The 15,941-nt window shown below is 40.8% G+C and overlaps 1 protein-coding gene across 8 annotated transcripts in view; it reads left to right on the top strand.

The window, feature by feature from the left end:
- HECW2 (HECT, C2 and WW domain containing E3 ubiquitin protein ligase 2) overlaps nucleotides 1–15,941 on the top strand; it is a 399,402-nt gene that overhangs the window by 354,353 nt on the left and 29,108 nt on the right. For all 8 annotated transcript variants that reach the window (XM_063712948.1, XM_063712946.1, XM_063712951.1 and 5 more), the window contains 3 exons: nucleotides 1,174–1,294; nucleotides 2,816–2,929; nucleotides 15,175–15,327. In XM_063712948.1, the coding sequence (XP_063569018.1) occupies nucleotides 1,174–1,294; nucleotides 2,816–2,929; nucleotides 15,175–15,327 (388 nt within the window). The remainder of the gene's footprint in view (nucleotides 1–1,173; nucleotides 1,295–2,815; nucleotides 2,930–15,174; nucleotides 15,328–15,941) is intronic.

Raw genomic sequence — 15,941 nt, 5'->3', positions numbered from 1 at the left:
GAGGTCGGGAGTTCAAGACCAGCCTGACCAACATGGATAAACCATGACCCTACTAAAAATACAAAATTAGCTGGACGTGGTGGCGCATGCCTGCAATCCCAGCTACTCAGTAGGCTGAGGCAGGAGAATCACTTGAACCCGGGAGGTGGAGGTTGCGGTGAGCTGAGATTGTGCCATTGCACTCCAGCCTGGGCAACAAGAGCGAAACTCCATCTCAAAAAAAAAAAAAAGAATCCAATAAATATTAATATTATTTATTCTTTGTGCAACCCGGAGACAGGTGCCTTTTGCAGTTATGTGTTATATTAAGATTTTACCCTGCAATATGAGATTTATGTAATTATGTGTCTAAAATCATTCTTGGTGATAGTGCATATCTAAAAGAAGTTTTGTAGGCCAGGCGTGGTGGCTCACTCCTGTAATCCCAGCACTTTGGGGGGCTGAGGTGGGTGGGTCACCTGAGGTCAAGAGTTCCAGACCAGCCTGGCCAACAAGGCAAAACCCTGTCTCTACTAAAAATACAAAAATTAGCCGGGCATAGTGGCAGGCACCTGTAATCTCAGCTATTTGGGAGGCTGAAACAGGAGAATCACTTGAACCCAGGAGGCGGAGGGTGCAGTGAGCCAAGATCGTGCCACTGCACTCCAGCCTGCTGGGTGACAGAGTAAGACTCCGTCTCAAAAAAAAAAAAAAAAGTTTCATGAGGAGTTTTTTGGTGAGGAATTTAGAGTGAATGATTAAAACCTCACTCTTGGTGCCACTTACTTATATACCATGTACTTTCCATTGCAACTTCCTGTCTAATTGACATGATATCATTTCAGCAGCAAGCAAAGACATTTCATCCTAACAGTTACTACTAGACATGAGTAACTGTGTTTGACTCATATTAGTTTGGACTGAAAAGGGGAACATACTTGAGAAACACATGGGCACCATTGTAACTATTCAAACAGAATTTTTATTCTCAACCAAAATGCCACAAAAAAGACGTCACTTAAGACTCTGGTTGAGGTTTGTTATATCCTTCAACTTGCAGAAATCAAAAATGCAGAAGTTAAGACAGTTGCCTCATTTGGCTTGTTGATTGTGATAGCTTTTGTCCATGGTGATGTGATGAACATAAGGACGATGCACAAATCCAGATTGTCCTCTCTTTGTGGTTTGCTGCAGGTACCCAGCGTGCCAATGCCCGGGCTCCAGCCCCTTACAAGCGGGATTTCGAAGCCAAACTGAGGAACTTTTACAGGAAGTTAGAGACTAAAGGATATGGGCAAGGCCCAGGGAAGTTAAAGTAAGTCAAAGTGACACAAACCACGTAATGTATAGATGGTGAAAGGAGGAGACGCAGTTGGGCCTCTAGGAAATTGATTGTGATTTGGGATGACTAGCCTTCATTTTAGTTGGCATAATTATTTTGGCATTTGTAAATTATAGGATCATCTAAAACATAGTCCTGGAATGAAACATGATTAAGCTTAACATTTTAAAACAAGTAGTGAAGACACTGACACTTTTCATGTAAAAATAAAGGCAAAATAAAAGGCTGATTTATTTTTTTCCTCTGAAAAGTACGTCTTTGTTGGTGCATAGTATATTCGTTAGGTATAAAGCTATCCCAATGTCCTCCACTGCAAGTTTCTGTCTCCTGAACTGACCTGAGTGTAGGAATAGTGCTCAGCTCTGTTCAGTTCTGTGAAACAAACTTCACAGCAGAACATGTCATGAATGTTGTTTCTGCCTTTCTTCATCCACCTCCTCCTTTCAAATGGGGAAACTGAAACATCATCATGTTGTTTGGCTTAGAATTGTTTCCATTCCCTACTTACCCTTATTTCTCTCCTCCCTGCCTTCACCCCTGTCCCACGTCCCCACTGGAGATCAGTCTGCCACTGAGAGAGGACAGAGGAGGGACGGTGTCCACTGGAGCACCCCTGTGACCCTGGGTGCCTGAAAGAGGGTCCAGAGACCAGACCAACAGCAGCCCCATAGCTCACTGCCCCACCTACAGGAAGGCTTGCTTGATTAAATTCCACCTTCATTGCCCTAAAACATCATCAGCCTACCCAAACACCATACTTCTCTGAGCTTTACTTTTCTCACACTTAACTTACAAAGGTCTAGGATGATCCAGCTGTCATGCATTCAGCCTCCCTATCATCTCTCTGCCCATTACCATTTACATTAAGAGCAAATTGATATCTATGGAAGGATGACTTTAATTGGCATCATCACAAGTAGATTGACCTGCCACACACATCATTCATTTGTGTCTGTCCCTTAGGGACTGTCAAGATTCACTTAATTTAACAATTAACAATTGGAAACTCCTCTGCTTTGGAGGACATTGAGAATTTTTTTTTTCCTCTTGGTTCTCACAGTCATCTTGCTGGGCACTTAATAATTGAATTCCTTGTCTACGTGCATTGAGGCTTAAAACATTGCCTCATAGAGTTGTTCTTGCTTTACTAAACAAAATGTGTGTGTGGGTGTGTGTGGTATGTGTGGTGGTGTTTTATGATCCTTTTTTTTTTCAGGGATAAACTGATTTGACCATTTAGATAGGATTCTCCAGTTGTTTTCACTGGTCATAGGTAGGGTATTCTATTTACCAATGATTCTCTCATATAACTTTTGCTAATGCTATTAAGAATTAAAGACAAATGTGTACTTTATTGCAGACAGCAATGATATTAAGTAACATTCTTCTTACCTAGTTAATTGTGGCAAATGGAAATGTTTTAGAAACATAAGTAAATTATCTTTAATAGTATAGTAATAATTTGTATTTTCTAAATTGTCTCTTTATGGACAGGTTAATTATCCGAAGAGATCACTTACTAGAAGATGCTTTTAATCAGATTATGGGCTACTCCAGAAAAGACCTGCAGAGAAATAAGCTATACGTCACCTTCGTGGGGGAGGAAGGGTGAGTAGAACAGAGAAGTGGCCTGTGGAACATAGGCTGCGGCCACAAGGCGGATGTTTCTCCACGTCGCTGTGGTTGCCTGAAACAGGAAATCCTTCTGGCAGGAAGTGCAGTTCTCATACACTTAAACCTTTGGGCTTTTTTTTTTAAAGGTCTCCTCTGGCTTTTAAATCACTTGACATAGAAATTCTTTAGTAAAAATTTGTAGCTTTAGATCATTTTTGAGAACAGAAACCTAGTTTAGTTTCTTCTCTCCGGACCTCTCTTTCTCTTAAAGGGAAAAAGTAAGGCTTTACAAGGAAAAAAAAAAAGGAATTGCATAAATGCAATTCCTTTGTGATCTGTGATCTTATTTTCTACCCTGCAGGGCTAGGTAGAACGTGCTTCCTCTATTAAACAAGTTCAGTTTCAGAAACATGAATTAGAATCTTGCTGTTCTACCCAGAAGCCTCCACAGAAGTAACTCTTGGTCCTTGGCTCTTATTTCTCTGCCTCCAGTTTTTCTCTTCCCTTGGGAGGGCAGCACACCTACCAACATTACTACCTAACATAAACAAACATGTTCCACCTTCCATGACTCTTCCATGAGTGTGCTCGTCAAGATAAGGGTTAGGAAATGAAGCGGGGAAGACTCCTACACAGTGTCTGTTGTGCCCAAATAGACATAACTGTTATTACACATCACATTAGAAGAGGCCAGCTGTCAGACTGGCCAGACCCCTTCTTCTTCCTCATTTCAGGTCTGGGTTCAAGTCTCAACATCTTCTTCATAACTCAGCAGCCGCTAGAGGGAATTTTTCTAATACCATACAACTGTCTGGTTGTGTTCTCTGTGGCTCTTGTTGATTTGGATCATCTTAAGGCTATCCCTCTCAGTCATGCCTGGGAATAAAGTATATTAGATTATGGAATCATATTAGTGATATTGAACAAATTCAGCCATTCAGTACACAGTGGATAAAATAGTGACTCCAAACTATAAAATAATTTGCCTCTGCTGATGGAACTAGGGAATAGCAAAATTAGGATTCAAACTCAGGCCCTTTGTCTTTCATCTGGTACTCTTGGACTAGCTCTGGGACCTAGGCAAAACTCCTGCACTCCAGCCCATCTGAATTTTTTTCCTGTCTCTGGACATTTTGCCTATTCCAGCTAATGACTGATAACTTCCGCTCTTGTCGCATGCACTGCTGTGTAGTCTCCCAGCTATTCCTACATTAAGGTAAAGTAGTAGGTGCAAACACACTATGACAAGACAAAATTTGTACAGAAGTTTGCCTGAGACCTGAGCCTTTCATTGCTGATAAGTGGACTTCTCACTTGTGTTAGTTGCCTTAAAGATGAAGGTGCACAGTTGAAAATGAAGGCAAATGTTGTTAGCCTAATCACCGGTATGCATGAGATTCCAAGTATTCCCTTACATAATCAGTCTGGTTTGGATGAGAATACTTTTCCTCCCCCAGAACTCCAGCTGCCTCCCTTCATTGTTGGACCAGAGTTTGTTGAGATCTCAAAGATATAGGGAAGAGTCTTTGGAAGCACTATTTAAGTTCGAATAGAACAGACGTTTATCACGACTGGTTTTCCTAAAGCAGTCTCCTCATGGTTTGGATTAATGACATCAGTTCCTAGGAGGAGGTCCACGGTGAGTGGGGCTTGATGCCTCTGTATTTGATTACATTACATTGATGTCCAAATGCTTCCTGCCTCCATCATCTGTCTCCTTCCTGTGACATCGGAGGGAAAACAAGGGAGAGGATGTTCTAAGCTGTGAGCTCAGTTAGCAGGGACAATTTCTTAATCTGTTCACTCTGCATATGGTTTATTGAAGCTGGATTTCTGGACTCATGACTTTGTCATGTCAGTATCATAAATTATTAGATATAGACTTTAATTTGCTATTGAGGTACCGAGGATACATATGCTGTTTTTGAGAGATGAAGACAGTAATTGTTCTGGAAAAATAGAAAGCTAAAAAAAAAAAAAAAGAAAGAAACCTTGAGCCACATAAAAGTAAGGAGCTCTTTTAGCCTTTGCCACCTTCTCAAACACATTGACTCTATCACATGAAAATGAACAACTCTAACTTTTTTTCTGGATTATAATACATACCCAAAGTGAAAAGCTACCCAAATTTTCCATTGAACTATAAAAATGGAGCTGGAGGTTTTCTGTTTTTTTGTTTTGTTTTGTTTTGTTTTTTGAGATTTTTTGAGACAGAGTCTAACTCTGTTGCCCAGGCTGGAGTGCAGTGGCATGATCTTGGCTCACTGCAGCCTCTGCCTCCTGGGTTCAAGTGATTCTCCTGCCTCAGCCTCTTGAGTAGCTGGAACTACAGGCACACGCCACCACGCCCAGCTAATTTGTTTTGTATGGAGGTTTTCTGTTACTTTCTCTTTACCAATTTTAATCCCCTCAAAATGTATCATTTTGTAAGTTCTTCATGTCTGGGTCTAGTAATGAGCATTTAAAAACACAGGTATCTGGCACCCAGATCTTGGTTCCTAATACCATTCTTTGATAAAAAGAATCAGGGTTTTTAGAGAAATGGCTGATTCTAACACTAAGCAGGAAATATACAAGATGGAGCCTGAAGCATCTTTTGGTGTCTGCCAGAGATTAAAGAAATCCTCAAAAATCCCAGTCATGGGGTATGTTGAAAAAATCCAGGAGCCAACTGAAAGAGTTCCCAATGGACAAAGCTGAGATAATTTGAGCAACAAAATAAATACAAGGCTATTGGATTATAAACCAAAGTAAAAAATAAATAACCATACTGATAATAAATACATGGTTGAATACGTAAATAAATGGGGAAGAATAGAAAAGTAGAAAAATATCTTTTGCAAAATATGGAACCAACCCAAATGCCCATCAATCAATGAGTGGATAAAGCCAATGTGGTATATATATACACCATGGAATACTACTCAACCATAAAAAGGAACGAAATAATGACATTCACAGCAACCTGGATGGAATTGGAGACCATTATTCTAAGTGAAGTAACTCAAGAATGGAAAACCAAATATCTTACATTCTCACTCATATGTAGGAGCTAAGCTATGAGGACACAAAAGCATAAGAATGATACGTCGAACTTTTGGGACTTGGGGGAAAGAGTTGGGGGTGGCAAGGGATAAAAGACTACACATTGGATACAGTGTAAACTGCTCAGGTGATGGTGCACCATAATCTCAGAAATCACCACTAAAGAACTTATTCATATAACCAAACACCACCTGTTCCCCAAAAATCTATTGAAATAAACAAGAATACAATTAAAAAAAAAAGAATCACTGCTGTCAAGGTAGATATCAATTTGTTTAAGGCAAACAGTAGAAAATATGCCCTTCAGAAACTGCTGTAGGTCTGGGGTAGGCACATGATGTAATTTGGCCCAATTAGACTGAAAGAAACTCTGTTATGTTGTAGTTGGTGAAAGGTTTCACTAAAAAAGAAAAAATCTATTTTGCAGAATATTTCCGTACAATCAGCATAACTCTCTACTCTTTAGGTATGGAATGTGCATAGTGACTTTATTCCAAATAGTATAGTATGGAAAGAAGGGAAACAAAGTAACTTCACAGTAGAGAAACCTGGCAAACACTATGACAGTCAGGTGATCAAGGTCGACATCAGTAGCCACAAGTCATGTTGATAATATGTACCCTCGATATGATGTGATGAGGATGGCACTTTACCTCTGTGGTCTTCCTCCCAAACACATAATGCTAGTCCAACCATGAGAAAAATGTTAGACAAAATTCCAACTGAGAGACATTGTACAAGATACCTTACCAGTACTCTTTAATACTCCCAAGGTCATCAAAGACCAGAGGTGCCTGAGAAACTGTCACAGCCAGGAGGGAGACATGACAATTAAATGTAATGTGGTTTCCTGTATGGGATCATGGAACAGATAAGGGACATTAGGTAAAAACTAGGGAAATGTAGATAAAGTATGGATTTTAGCTAATAATAGTGTATCAATATTGGTTTATTAATTATAACAAATGTACAGTACTAATGCAAGATGTTAATCTGTGTGTGAGGTATACAAGAACTCTCTGTTTTATCTTTGCAATCTTTCTGTAAGTTAAAACCTATTCTAAAACAAAACATTTATTAAAAGAAAATATGCAGTCAGGATTCGGGGAGATTTAGGAAATGTTTCTCTGGACAATTTATTTCCTTGTTATCTGATAAATGACAGCCCCCAGGATAAATTTTGATATGTATATACCTCTGTCTGCACTTGAGGTCATTAGAGTAATAAGTGTATATATGGGGTTAATTCTGTGGGAAGTCCAAATTAGTAGTGGCATTGGTATATATAAAGTATTATTTTGTGTTGCTTATGTCAACTGTGTTGTCTATGAGGGAATAATACTTTGCAATTCATATTGATATCATTTCAGTGATTATATTTTACCTGTCACCATCAAGGTCTTTATTTACAGTAGATTAGCTAAAGCATAAAGAAAAGGGAGTTTATTTTAAAGAATAATGCATCAGCCAGGCACAGTGGCTCACGCCTGTAATCCCAGCACTTTGGGAGGCCAAGGCGAGTGGATCACAGGTCAGAAGATCGAGACCATCCTGGCTAACACGGTGAAACCCCCTCTCTACTAAAAATACAAAAGAAATAAATTAGCCGGGCATGGTGGCGGGCGCCTGTAGTCCCAGCTACTCGGGAGGCTGAGGCAGGAGAATGGCGGGAACCCGGGAGGTGGAGCTTGCAGTGAGCCGAGATCACGCCACTGCACTCCAGCCTGGGAGACAGAGCGAGACTCCATCTCAAAAAGAGATCATGCCACTGCACTCCAGGCTGGGAGACAGAGCGAGACTCCATCTCAAAAAAAAAAAAAAAAAAGAATAATGCATCTACCTGTGCTCCAAAAAAGGTGTGAATGAGCAGAGAGATTTCAGCTCCGCTTTCTTTATTTTCATACGTCTGAAACATGATATATAAATTGTTCCTTAAATAGAATAGTTGAGTCAAAAGAAATGATGGGAAAATTTATAGTCAAAAATTTACAGAATGGCTGCAAATTCCAGGCAAGGTAGAATTAGCCCCACAATACTACAGGTATATATGTTCAATTTAAAAATACAAAAATAAGGCCAGGCCCAGCATTTTGGGAGGCCGAGGCAGGCAGATCACGAGGTCAGGAGATTGAGACCATCCTGGCTAACACACGGTGGAAACCCCGTCTCTACTAAAAATACAAAAAAAGTAGCCAGGCATGGTGGTGGGCACCTGTAGTCCCAGCTTCTAGGGAGGCTGAGGCAGGAGAATCACTTGAACCTGGGAGGCAGAGCTTGCAGTGAGCTGAGATCATACCACTGCACTCCAGCCTGGGCCACAGAGCCAGACTCCGTCTCAAAAAAAAAAAAAATAATAAATAATAATAATAATAATCCTAGAGTCTGTAAATACAAATACATTAGTTGATTAGTTCATCATCAACTAAGATCACATTTTGTCTTATGCTTTGGCTTTTTACAAAAAGTAGGTAATTTCTAAGCCCTATCTTGTAACTAGTGATTTAATTTGGTTAGAGCTGGAGGTTTTGCTTTAGTCATGAAAATTTCCACACAACTTAATCTGGTTATCTGCCTTTGCAAAGTTGTGGGGAAGGGAGATCGGCAGTGGTGGAGTGGCTGAAAACTGAGTCATCTTGATTGAATGTGGTGTGAAATTGCACGCAGGGGTTGCCTATTTCTGCTGGGCATCAGTCTGCTTAGAAGTTGCTTCTCAAGGGTTGAGGTCAATGAAATACTACATATTCTCCAGTGAATTATTCTACATATTTTCCAGCTCTATTATTATACTACACATTCTCCAGTGTATTATTTTCTTTTGAACTAAAAGTCCTAGCAACTAAAGGTTATATGATTTAAAAAGTTACCTAGATGCTAGGCATGGTGGCTGATACCTATAATCCCAGCACTTTGGGAGGCCAAGGTGGGAGGATCGCTTCAGGCGAGGAGTTCCAGACTAGATTGGGCAACATAGTGAGACCCCATTTCCATAAAAAAAAATAAAAAATTAGCTGGGTGTGGTGGCTTGTGCCTGTAGTCCTAGATACTTGGGAGGCTGAGGCAGGAGGATCACTTGAGTCCAGGAGCTCAAGGTTAAAGTGAGCTACGATTGTGCCACTGTACTCCAGCCTGGGTGACAGAGCAAAACCCTGTCACCCTGTCTCTTTAAAAAAAAAAAAATACTGGATTAGACTGTTGTGTTCTGATAAGGCGTGGGGCCACTAATTTCTTAATACCCAAAACATTAAAGAAATAGTGGCCTGGATAAAGAGAGGAGGTTTACACTGTGATTGCCCTGCCTCTTTTTCTCCATGGCCAACCCTGTAAAAGGCACCTTTCTTAAGAAAGAATGAGTTTGTTATGTGTGAGGTGCCATCAATATGACATCAATCATGTCTTGCAGAGCCACACTTTGACTAGGGAGGAGATGTGTACAAGCAGTTTTAGTTTGGGAGTTTAAGAACTTCCTGTAATATCTTCCTTTTGAGCTTTCTGTAACTCCCCTGAGACAGGCAAATGAAAGCAACTAGGGAGGATGAGATCTGAAAGAGTTTTCTTCAGTCTCTGCTTATAAAGTAACCAGCCAGTTCTTACGTATGATTGGTCAGATCCTCACTAGAAGCTGTTTGAGGCCCTGAGCTCGGTCATTAATTTCTCAGAAATCTGTGAAGCTTCAAGGTACACTTTATGGTGTTCCTTTTTTTTCTTCCGAAAAGAGACATTCGCAGGATAACCTAAATTACCCAAACCTTTCTAAAGAAGGGTGCTTCTGTATCTAGGCTTTGGTTTGGTAGCACCTGGTAAGACTTTGTTTATCATATCAAAATTCCTTACTCACCTACCAGGCTTTCTTAATTGGCCCAAGAACTAACACCTTGCTGCTATAAATATCTGAGGGTGAATCAGAAGGTGTGTAGGCCATGTGTGCCTGAACCAACTTGTAGGAAATGGTGTGACTTCCCAAGGCCATCATCTTCTTTCATTTTATAGTCTGCTTTCATTAGAATACTTAGTTTTCAGTAATTCTTAGTTGAAAATAAAGAATAGGAGAATAAAATTTGTTATTTTAACAAATTGTGGGTGCCACTGACAACTTGGGTGGAGTGCCAACCCAGCCATGTGATGATATTTAAAATGCTCTATCAGCACTTCGGGCTCCAGACTACATGGCCACCCTGGAGACATCTGTGCTTATTCGGAAATGCCCTCAGATGCAGCTGTTGTGCGGCTACACACCCGTTGTCCAGAGTTTTTATATTTCCGTGCCAAGCCTTTAGCTGTGGAACCAACCTAACTGGCAAAACAGGAATGTAACAGACAATCCCTGTGATATGAGTCATATTAACTATTTATATGAAAGAGGTTGCTAAGACATTACAGGAAGCAAAGGCATGATGTACCCTGCTGTGACATGTTTTACTGAATTAGCTAGGCTTATTTATAAATTGTAATCTACAACCTGCTCTCAGATAGGCAGTCCTAAGCTTTGGACTATAATCAAATCAAAGTTTAAGACTATTTTGGCTTTAGAGGTGACTCCATCAGTGCTTCTAGAGTTAAAAGTCAGCAGATAAAAACTTGACCAGTTGAGGATACATTTTCTCCTAGAGGAACTAACTGTTAGCTCTGTTTTTGCTTGGGAAAACAAGACTTTTCCTTTTCAGTTTAATTCCTCAGGGAACATTCATCTCATCTTCAGCCAGATTCAGCTATCATCATAAAAAGGGAACTAATCAGTGAGGTCAGTCTTTGTTGTTTTAGCAAACTTTACCACATGAGAAGATATTACATATTAAACTTTCTAAGCATAATTTACTTGATGATTTCTGACAATGTTTTCAAATTGAGCAACCTTTCAGGGATTGGTATAACCTGTTCATGTCATTGAATCAATATACCACTCAAAGGCAAATGTGCAAATCTGCTACATACCAAATAACAATGTAAGCAATGTTGATTTTCTTTAGAAAGCATCAAAGAGCTCCACTCAAGGATTCAACAATATATATTGAGCCCCCACTGTGTATCAGGCTAGGTACAGATATAAAAATGAGTAAAACATGGTCCTTGCCCCAGTGTAGTTACAGACTAGTATGTATGTATAGGGGAGGCAGGCACATAGACAGATAATTGTAATGCACTCTATAAGTACAGTATTATTAAAATACTCAGAGTTAAAGCTTAAAGAGACCCTGATACTTCTAACTGAATGCCACAGTTTAATTTTAAGCAGGCAAAATCCCATTTTACTTTTACCAGTTGTCTGTAAGAAAACTGACTCCTGAAGTATTTGCCTCACGTTTCAGCTGTCTCTGACCTTATCCATTGTATGCTCTATTGTGTCTGAAAGCCTCACAGAGAATGACCATGGCTGACCGGTGCTCACTCTTTGTCTCACACTTAGTAGTCTACCCAATCCTTGAGGTTGGGTACACCCTAGTATATTGTAAGCTAGATTTTTTTTTTTCTTTGATACAAAGTCTCTCTCACTGTCGCCCAGGCTGGAGTGCAGTGGCGCGATCTCTACTCACTGCAAGCTCTGCCTCCCGGGTTCACGCCATTCTCCTGCCTCAGCCTCCCAAGTAGCTGGGACTACAGGCACCCACCACCACGTCCTGCTAATTTTTTGTATTTTTAGTAGAGATGGGGTTTCACCATGTTAGCCAGGATGGTCTCGATGTCCTGACCTTGTGATCCATCTGCCTCAGCCTCCCAAAGTGCTGGGATTACAGGCGTGAGCCACTGCCCCCGCCCGTAAGCTAGATATTTTAACAGGTAGTATTTTCCTCCTATTTTCTTTCTTTTGTAACAGAGGTTAGCAAAATTTTCCTGTAAAGGGCTAGGTAGTAAATATTTGGGATTTCACCGGTCAAACCTTCTCTATGGCACCTACTCAACTCTGCCCTTGTAGCAGGAAAGCAGACAACATCAATACATAAATGGGCACAGCTGTGTTCCAGTAAAACTTTATTTACAAACCAGAGGGTGGGGTAGATTGGACCTGCAGGTTTGCCAACCGCTACTCTATTAGCAGTATTTTTTTAGTCTTGATGAACATTTAAAATTGACTGAAGGGTAGGCTGTAAGAAGTAACAAGCATTAAACTTGGGGTCAGGGCACCTGCTTGACCTGCTGGTTCTTCCATTTGCAGTTTTCATGTGATACAAGTCAGTGATCTCTTTCGGCCTTAGTCGTCTCTATAAAATGATGGCATTGGACAAAATGACTCCTAAGATGACTTTGACCACTGGCATGCTCTGTTTCTAAAAGACACAGGGGACTAAGTCTCAAAAAGTAAAATTTTAGCAGGGAAAAGTATAGTCTAGTACTAAGGCCTTTTTTTTTTTTTTTTTTTTTTTTTTGAGACGGAGTCCTGCTCTGTCGCCAGGCTGGAGTGCAGAGGCGCAATCTGCAACCTCTGACTCCTTGGTTCAAGTGATTCTCCTGCCTCAGCCTCTCGAGTAGCTGGGATTACAGGCACGCGCCACCACACCCAGCTAATTTTTTGTATTTTTAGTAGAGATGGGGTTTCACCGTGTTGGCCAGGATGGTCTCAATCTCCTGACCTCGTGATCCACCTGCCTCAGCCTCCCAGAGTGCTGGGATTACAGGCGTGAGCCATGGCACCCGGCCATACTAAGGCTTTTGAAAGATGCAGCTGCATGCAGACAGGATGGGGGAGTCCTGGGTTAAAGCAGCTTAGATGAAAGGTGTGGGGCTTTAGCTGATGACTAGCACCTTATAAGTCAACAAAGTAAAGTGGTTGCCCCAAAGGCAGGATAAGTTTAACCTGCATTGCCGGAGAACAGTGTCGAGGACTTTCTAAGCTCTGTGCTGAGAAGACCTCACCTGGAGTGTTACCGTCAAGTTTTTACTGCCACCAGGGTAGAGAGGGAATTCTCACCCCTGCCCTGAGAGAAGGTTGAAGGAAGTGGCCATGCTCAGGAGTGGGAAAGGGAGAGAAGGAGGCAGAGACCAGGAGACGGAAACTGCTAAACCTGAAGTTCCGATGGAAAATGACTTTGAAAAAGTTTTATATCTTTAGGATCTAGATTAGTACCCCATATGTAATCAGCACACAGACTTTTGTTGAAAGAAAGCTTCTGAGTATGTAAAGAATGTTCAAGTGGAAGAAATAGTCTACTTGTTCCTGGCGGCGTCACAGGCCAGAATTAGGTCAGCGGGAGGAAGCCACAAAGAATGCCTTCGTCACAGCATAAGGAGGGACAGGTAGTCTGTGCATCCCTGCACTGAGGAGGCAGCCAGGGTACTGCTTTGGGAGTCCTCAGAGTAACCTGAGGGTAGTCCCATGGATCCTGGGAGCCACCTGTTAGCATGTTATATTCAGCTGCCCCAGAGGGCAGGTCCATCGTGTCACCTACAGCCTCTTTGGCTCTGGGAGTCTGCTGTTTGCATTTTTCTTTACACATAGCTTCCCTGTCAGCATAGTATAGGTGTGAGGATTTTAACACCACTGGTGATGTGTTAAATGATTTTAGCTACTACAAAGACTGGCTTTTTTATTTTAATATTCATGTATTCATTTTAAGGTATATTGGGAAACAATAGAGCTAGCACATGAAAACTTTATAAAGATTGTGTAAGACAAAGTTCTATTAAAAAAGCAAATAGATTTAAAGTTGACTTAATGAAAAATATTAATAATAGTACATATATATTCAGATATAACAAAAATTGGGAAAGTAGTATGAATAGTTGAAGTCTGTTCTGTGTAAACCATTTTTATTTATCTTCTGCCTGTAGGATCCTTTTTGTTGCTGCTGTTCTTTCTCCATCACCCAGGCTGGAGTGCAGTGGCGTGATCATAGCTCATGCAGCCTCAAACTCTTGGGCTCAAGAGATGCTCCTGCCTCAGCCTCCCAAGTAGCTGGGACTACTGGCACATGCCACCACACCTGGCTAATTTTTTCTTATTTTTTGTAGAGATGGGGGTCTCACTGTGTCACTGTCTCAAACTCCTTGCCCAGGCTTATCTCAAACTCCTTGACTCAATGGATCTTCCCACCTTGGCTTCCCAAAGTGCTGGGATTACAGGCATGAGCTGACATGCCCTGCCTAGGATCCGTTTTTTTCTCCATCACACAATCCTATCACTGAACAAGACTCAGATTTTTTTTCATTAAAAAAAATGCAGTGATGCCCACAGAAAAAATTCAAAAAGAAGAAAAAATAAGATAGAGGGAGAAAAGAGGAAGAAGGAGAAGAAAAGTCTTTCACAATCCCTCTTCCACCCCAGCTTCTCAGTTGCCTTCATTCCCTTTTCAGCATTCCTTCCCTATCTTTGAGCCCACGTGTATACATTTTATCATAGGGTCGATGTATTTTATATTTTTCATTTTAAATTTAGCGCATCACATTGCTTTACTGCAAACTCCTCCTTACTTTGCATTTTTTACTCTCGTCATTTTTGGCCACTTGTCATTCCTCAGACCTAACACAATCTTTTCTTACACTTCAATTTGACCCTGACATCTTTGTGAGTAAAGTAGAATTTATACTGTAGCTCAGGTGTTAGAGTTTCAGCCTCTTTCTCCAAATACCTTCCTTAAGAAGCTTTAGGCACCCTCATTTTTCATGTCTGTAATTTTCCTTGGTGTTTTATCATTTAAAACATTTGTACCCTATCACTCCATTTTTTGCTACTGATCTCCCTAAGGGGACTTGTATCTGTAATGTCTTATCTCGAATTCATGGAAGTATCTTTCTTCTCCCATTTAAAAATATTTCAGACATCCATGAGGACTCCATGTCCTGTAAGCATATGTAACTGATTACCCCTGGTTTTACCCTGTTTAAATAAAGCTTTCTCATTGTGCTCCCTTTTTCTATAAGCTTGCTCCCGACATTCGAAAGATTTACCTCTTTGTACATATTTACATAATCAAAATATTAGCATATTGCCTACTGTATGTATTAGAATATTGCCTATTGTGTGCCTGTTGTATGATGTGTGGCTTAGTTTTAGGTATGCTCCACATAAATGTCCATTTTACTAATCTGGGTCAAGACACAATGAGATCAGAAACTATGATCATTCAGTTTGTTTTGGACAGCTCTGGCATGTGGACAATTAGATTTGTAATGAGCATCCTATGGAAACTTGAGCTCTGGAGAAAAAGTGCCCAATATCTAGAAAAAAAGTAACAGATTATTCTTTTTGTGGATTTTTGTTACAGGCTGGATTACAGTGGGCCTTCCAGAGAGTTTTTCTTCCTGGTATCCAGAGAACTCTTTAACCCATATTATGGCTTATTTGAATATTCAGCCAATGACACATACACAGTACAAATAAGTCCTATGTCTGCTTTTGTAGACAATCACCATGAATGGTAAGTATTTTTTCCCCAACACTTTTCTTCAGGTGATTTTCTATGATATTAGTTTTTTTATAGAACCTACATTTAAACATTAAAACATTTTTTTCCCTTGGGCAAAATCATATTTTCAGTTAAGTACCTCATTTGACTCTTGTTTTTATTGTCAAATTTAAATATATAGGCAGTCTCCAAGCTAGGACTAGATCTGTTGATAGCTGGGAATTGATCTGTTCCATAAGATCAATTTAAGTGAGTTGGGTAGAATTCAAAAGGTATTTCCCACTGCAAGAAAAAGATGATGAGTTCCTGGTGAGATCCCTATATTCCTCTCTGTACCTTTGGGTGCCTATGAGCTCTAAGCTGAGGTGGGGGTGAGGAGGGGAAGGGCCTGACCCAGAGATCAGACAGCTTCTAGAGCAGCCCTTGGGGAAGTGGCTGCCATGGCAGGAGGAGACAGGGCAGCTGGAACTCTGGCTGGGGCTCTGACTCTCAACTCTGGCGATGATGGTGCTCTAGTGGGCAGTGGGGCTGGTGTGGTGACCTGGGGGCATTGATGGTAGAAGGGCAGGAGCGGGGAGTCACAAGCAGTGGCCACTTACGGTATTAGCCATTTGAAGTTTGTAGCC

This window comes from Pongo abelii, chromosome 11 (genome assembly GCF_028885655.2).
Source record: "Pongo abelii isolate AG06213 chromosome 11, NHGRI_mPonAbe1-v2.0_pri, whole genome shotgun sequence".
NCBI classification, from domain to species: Eukaryota; Metazoa; Chordata; class Mammalia; order Primates; family Hominidae; genus Pongo; species Pongo abelii.
Note: the sequence above shows the minus strand (reverse complement) of the source record. Positions and strands in the feature narration are given on the sequence as shown.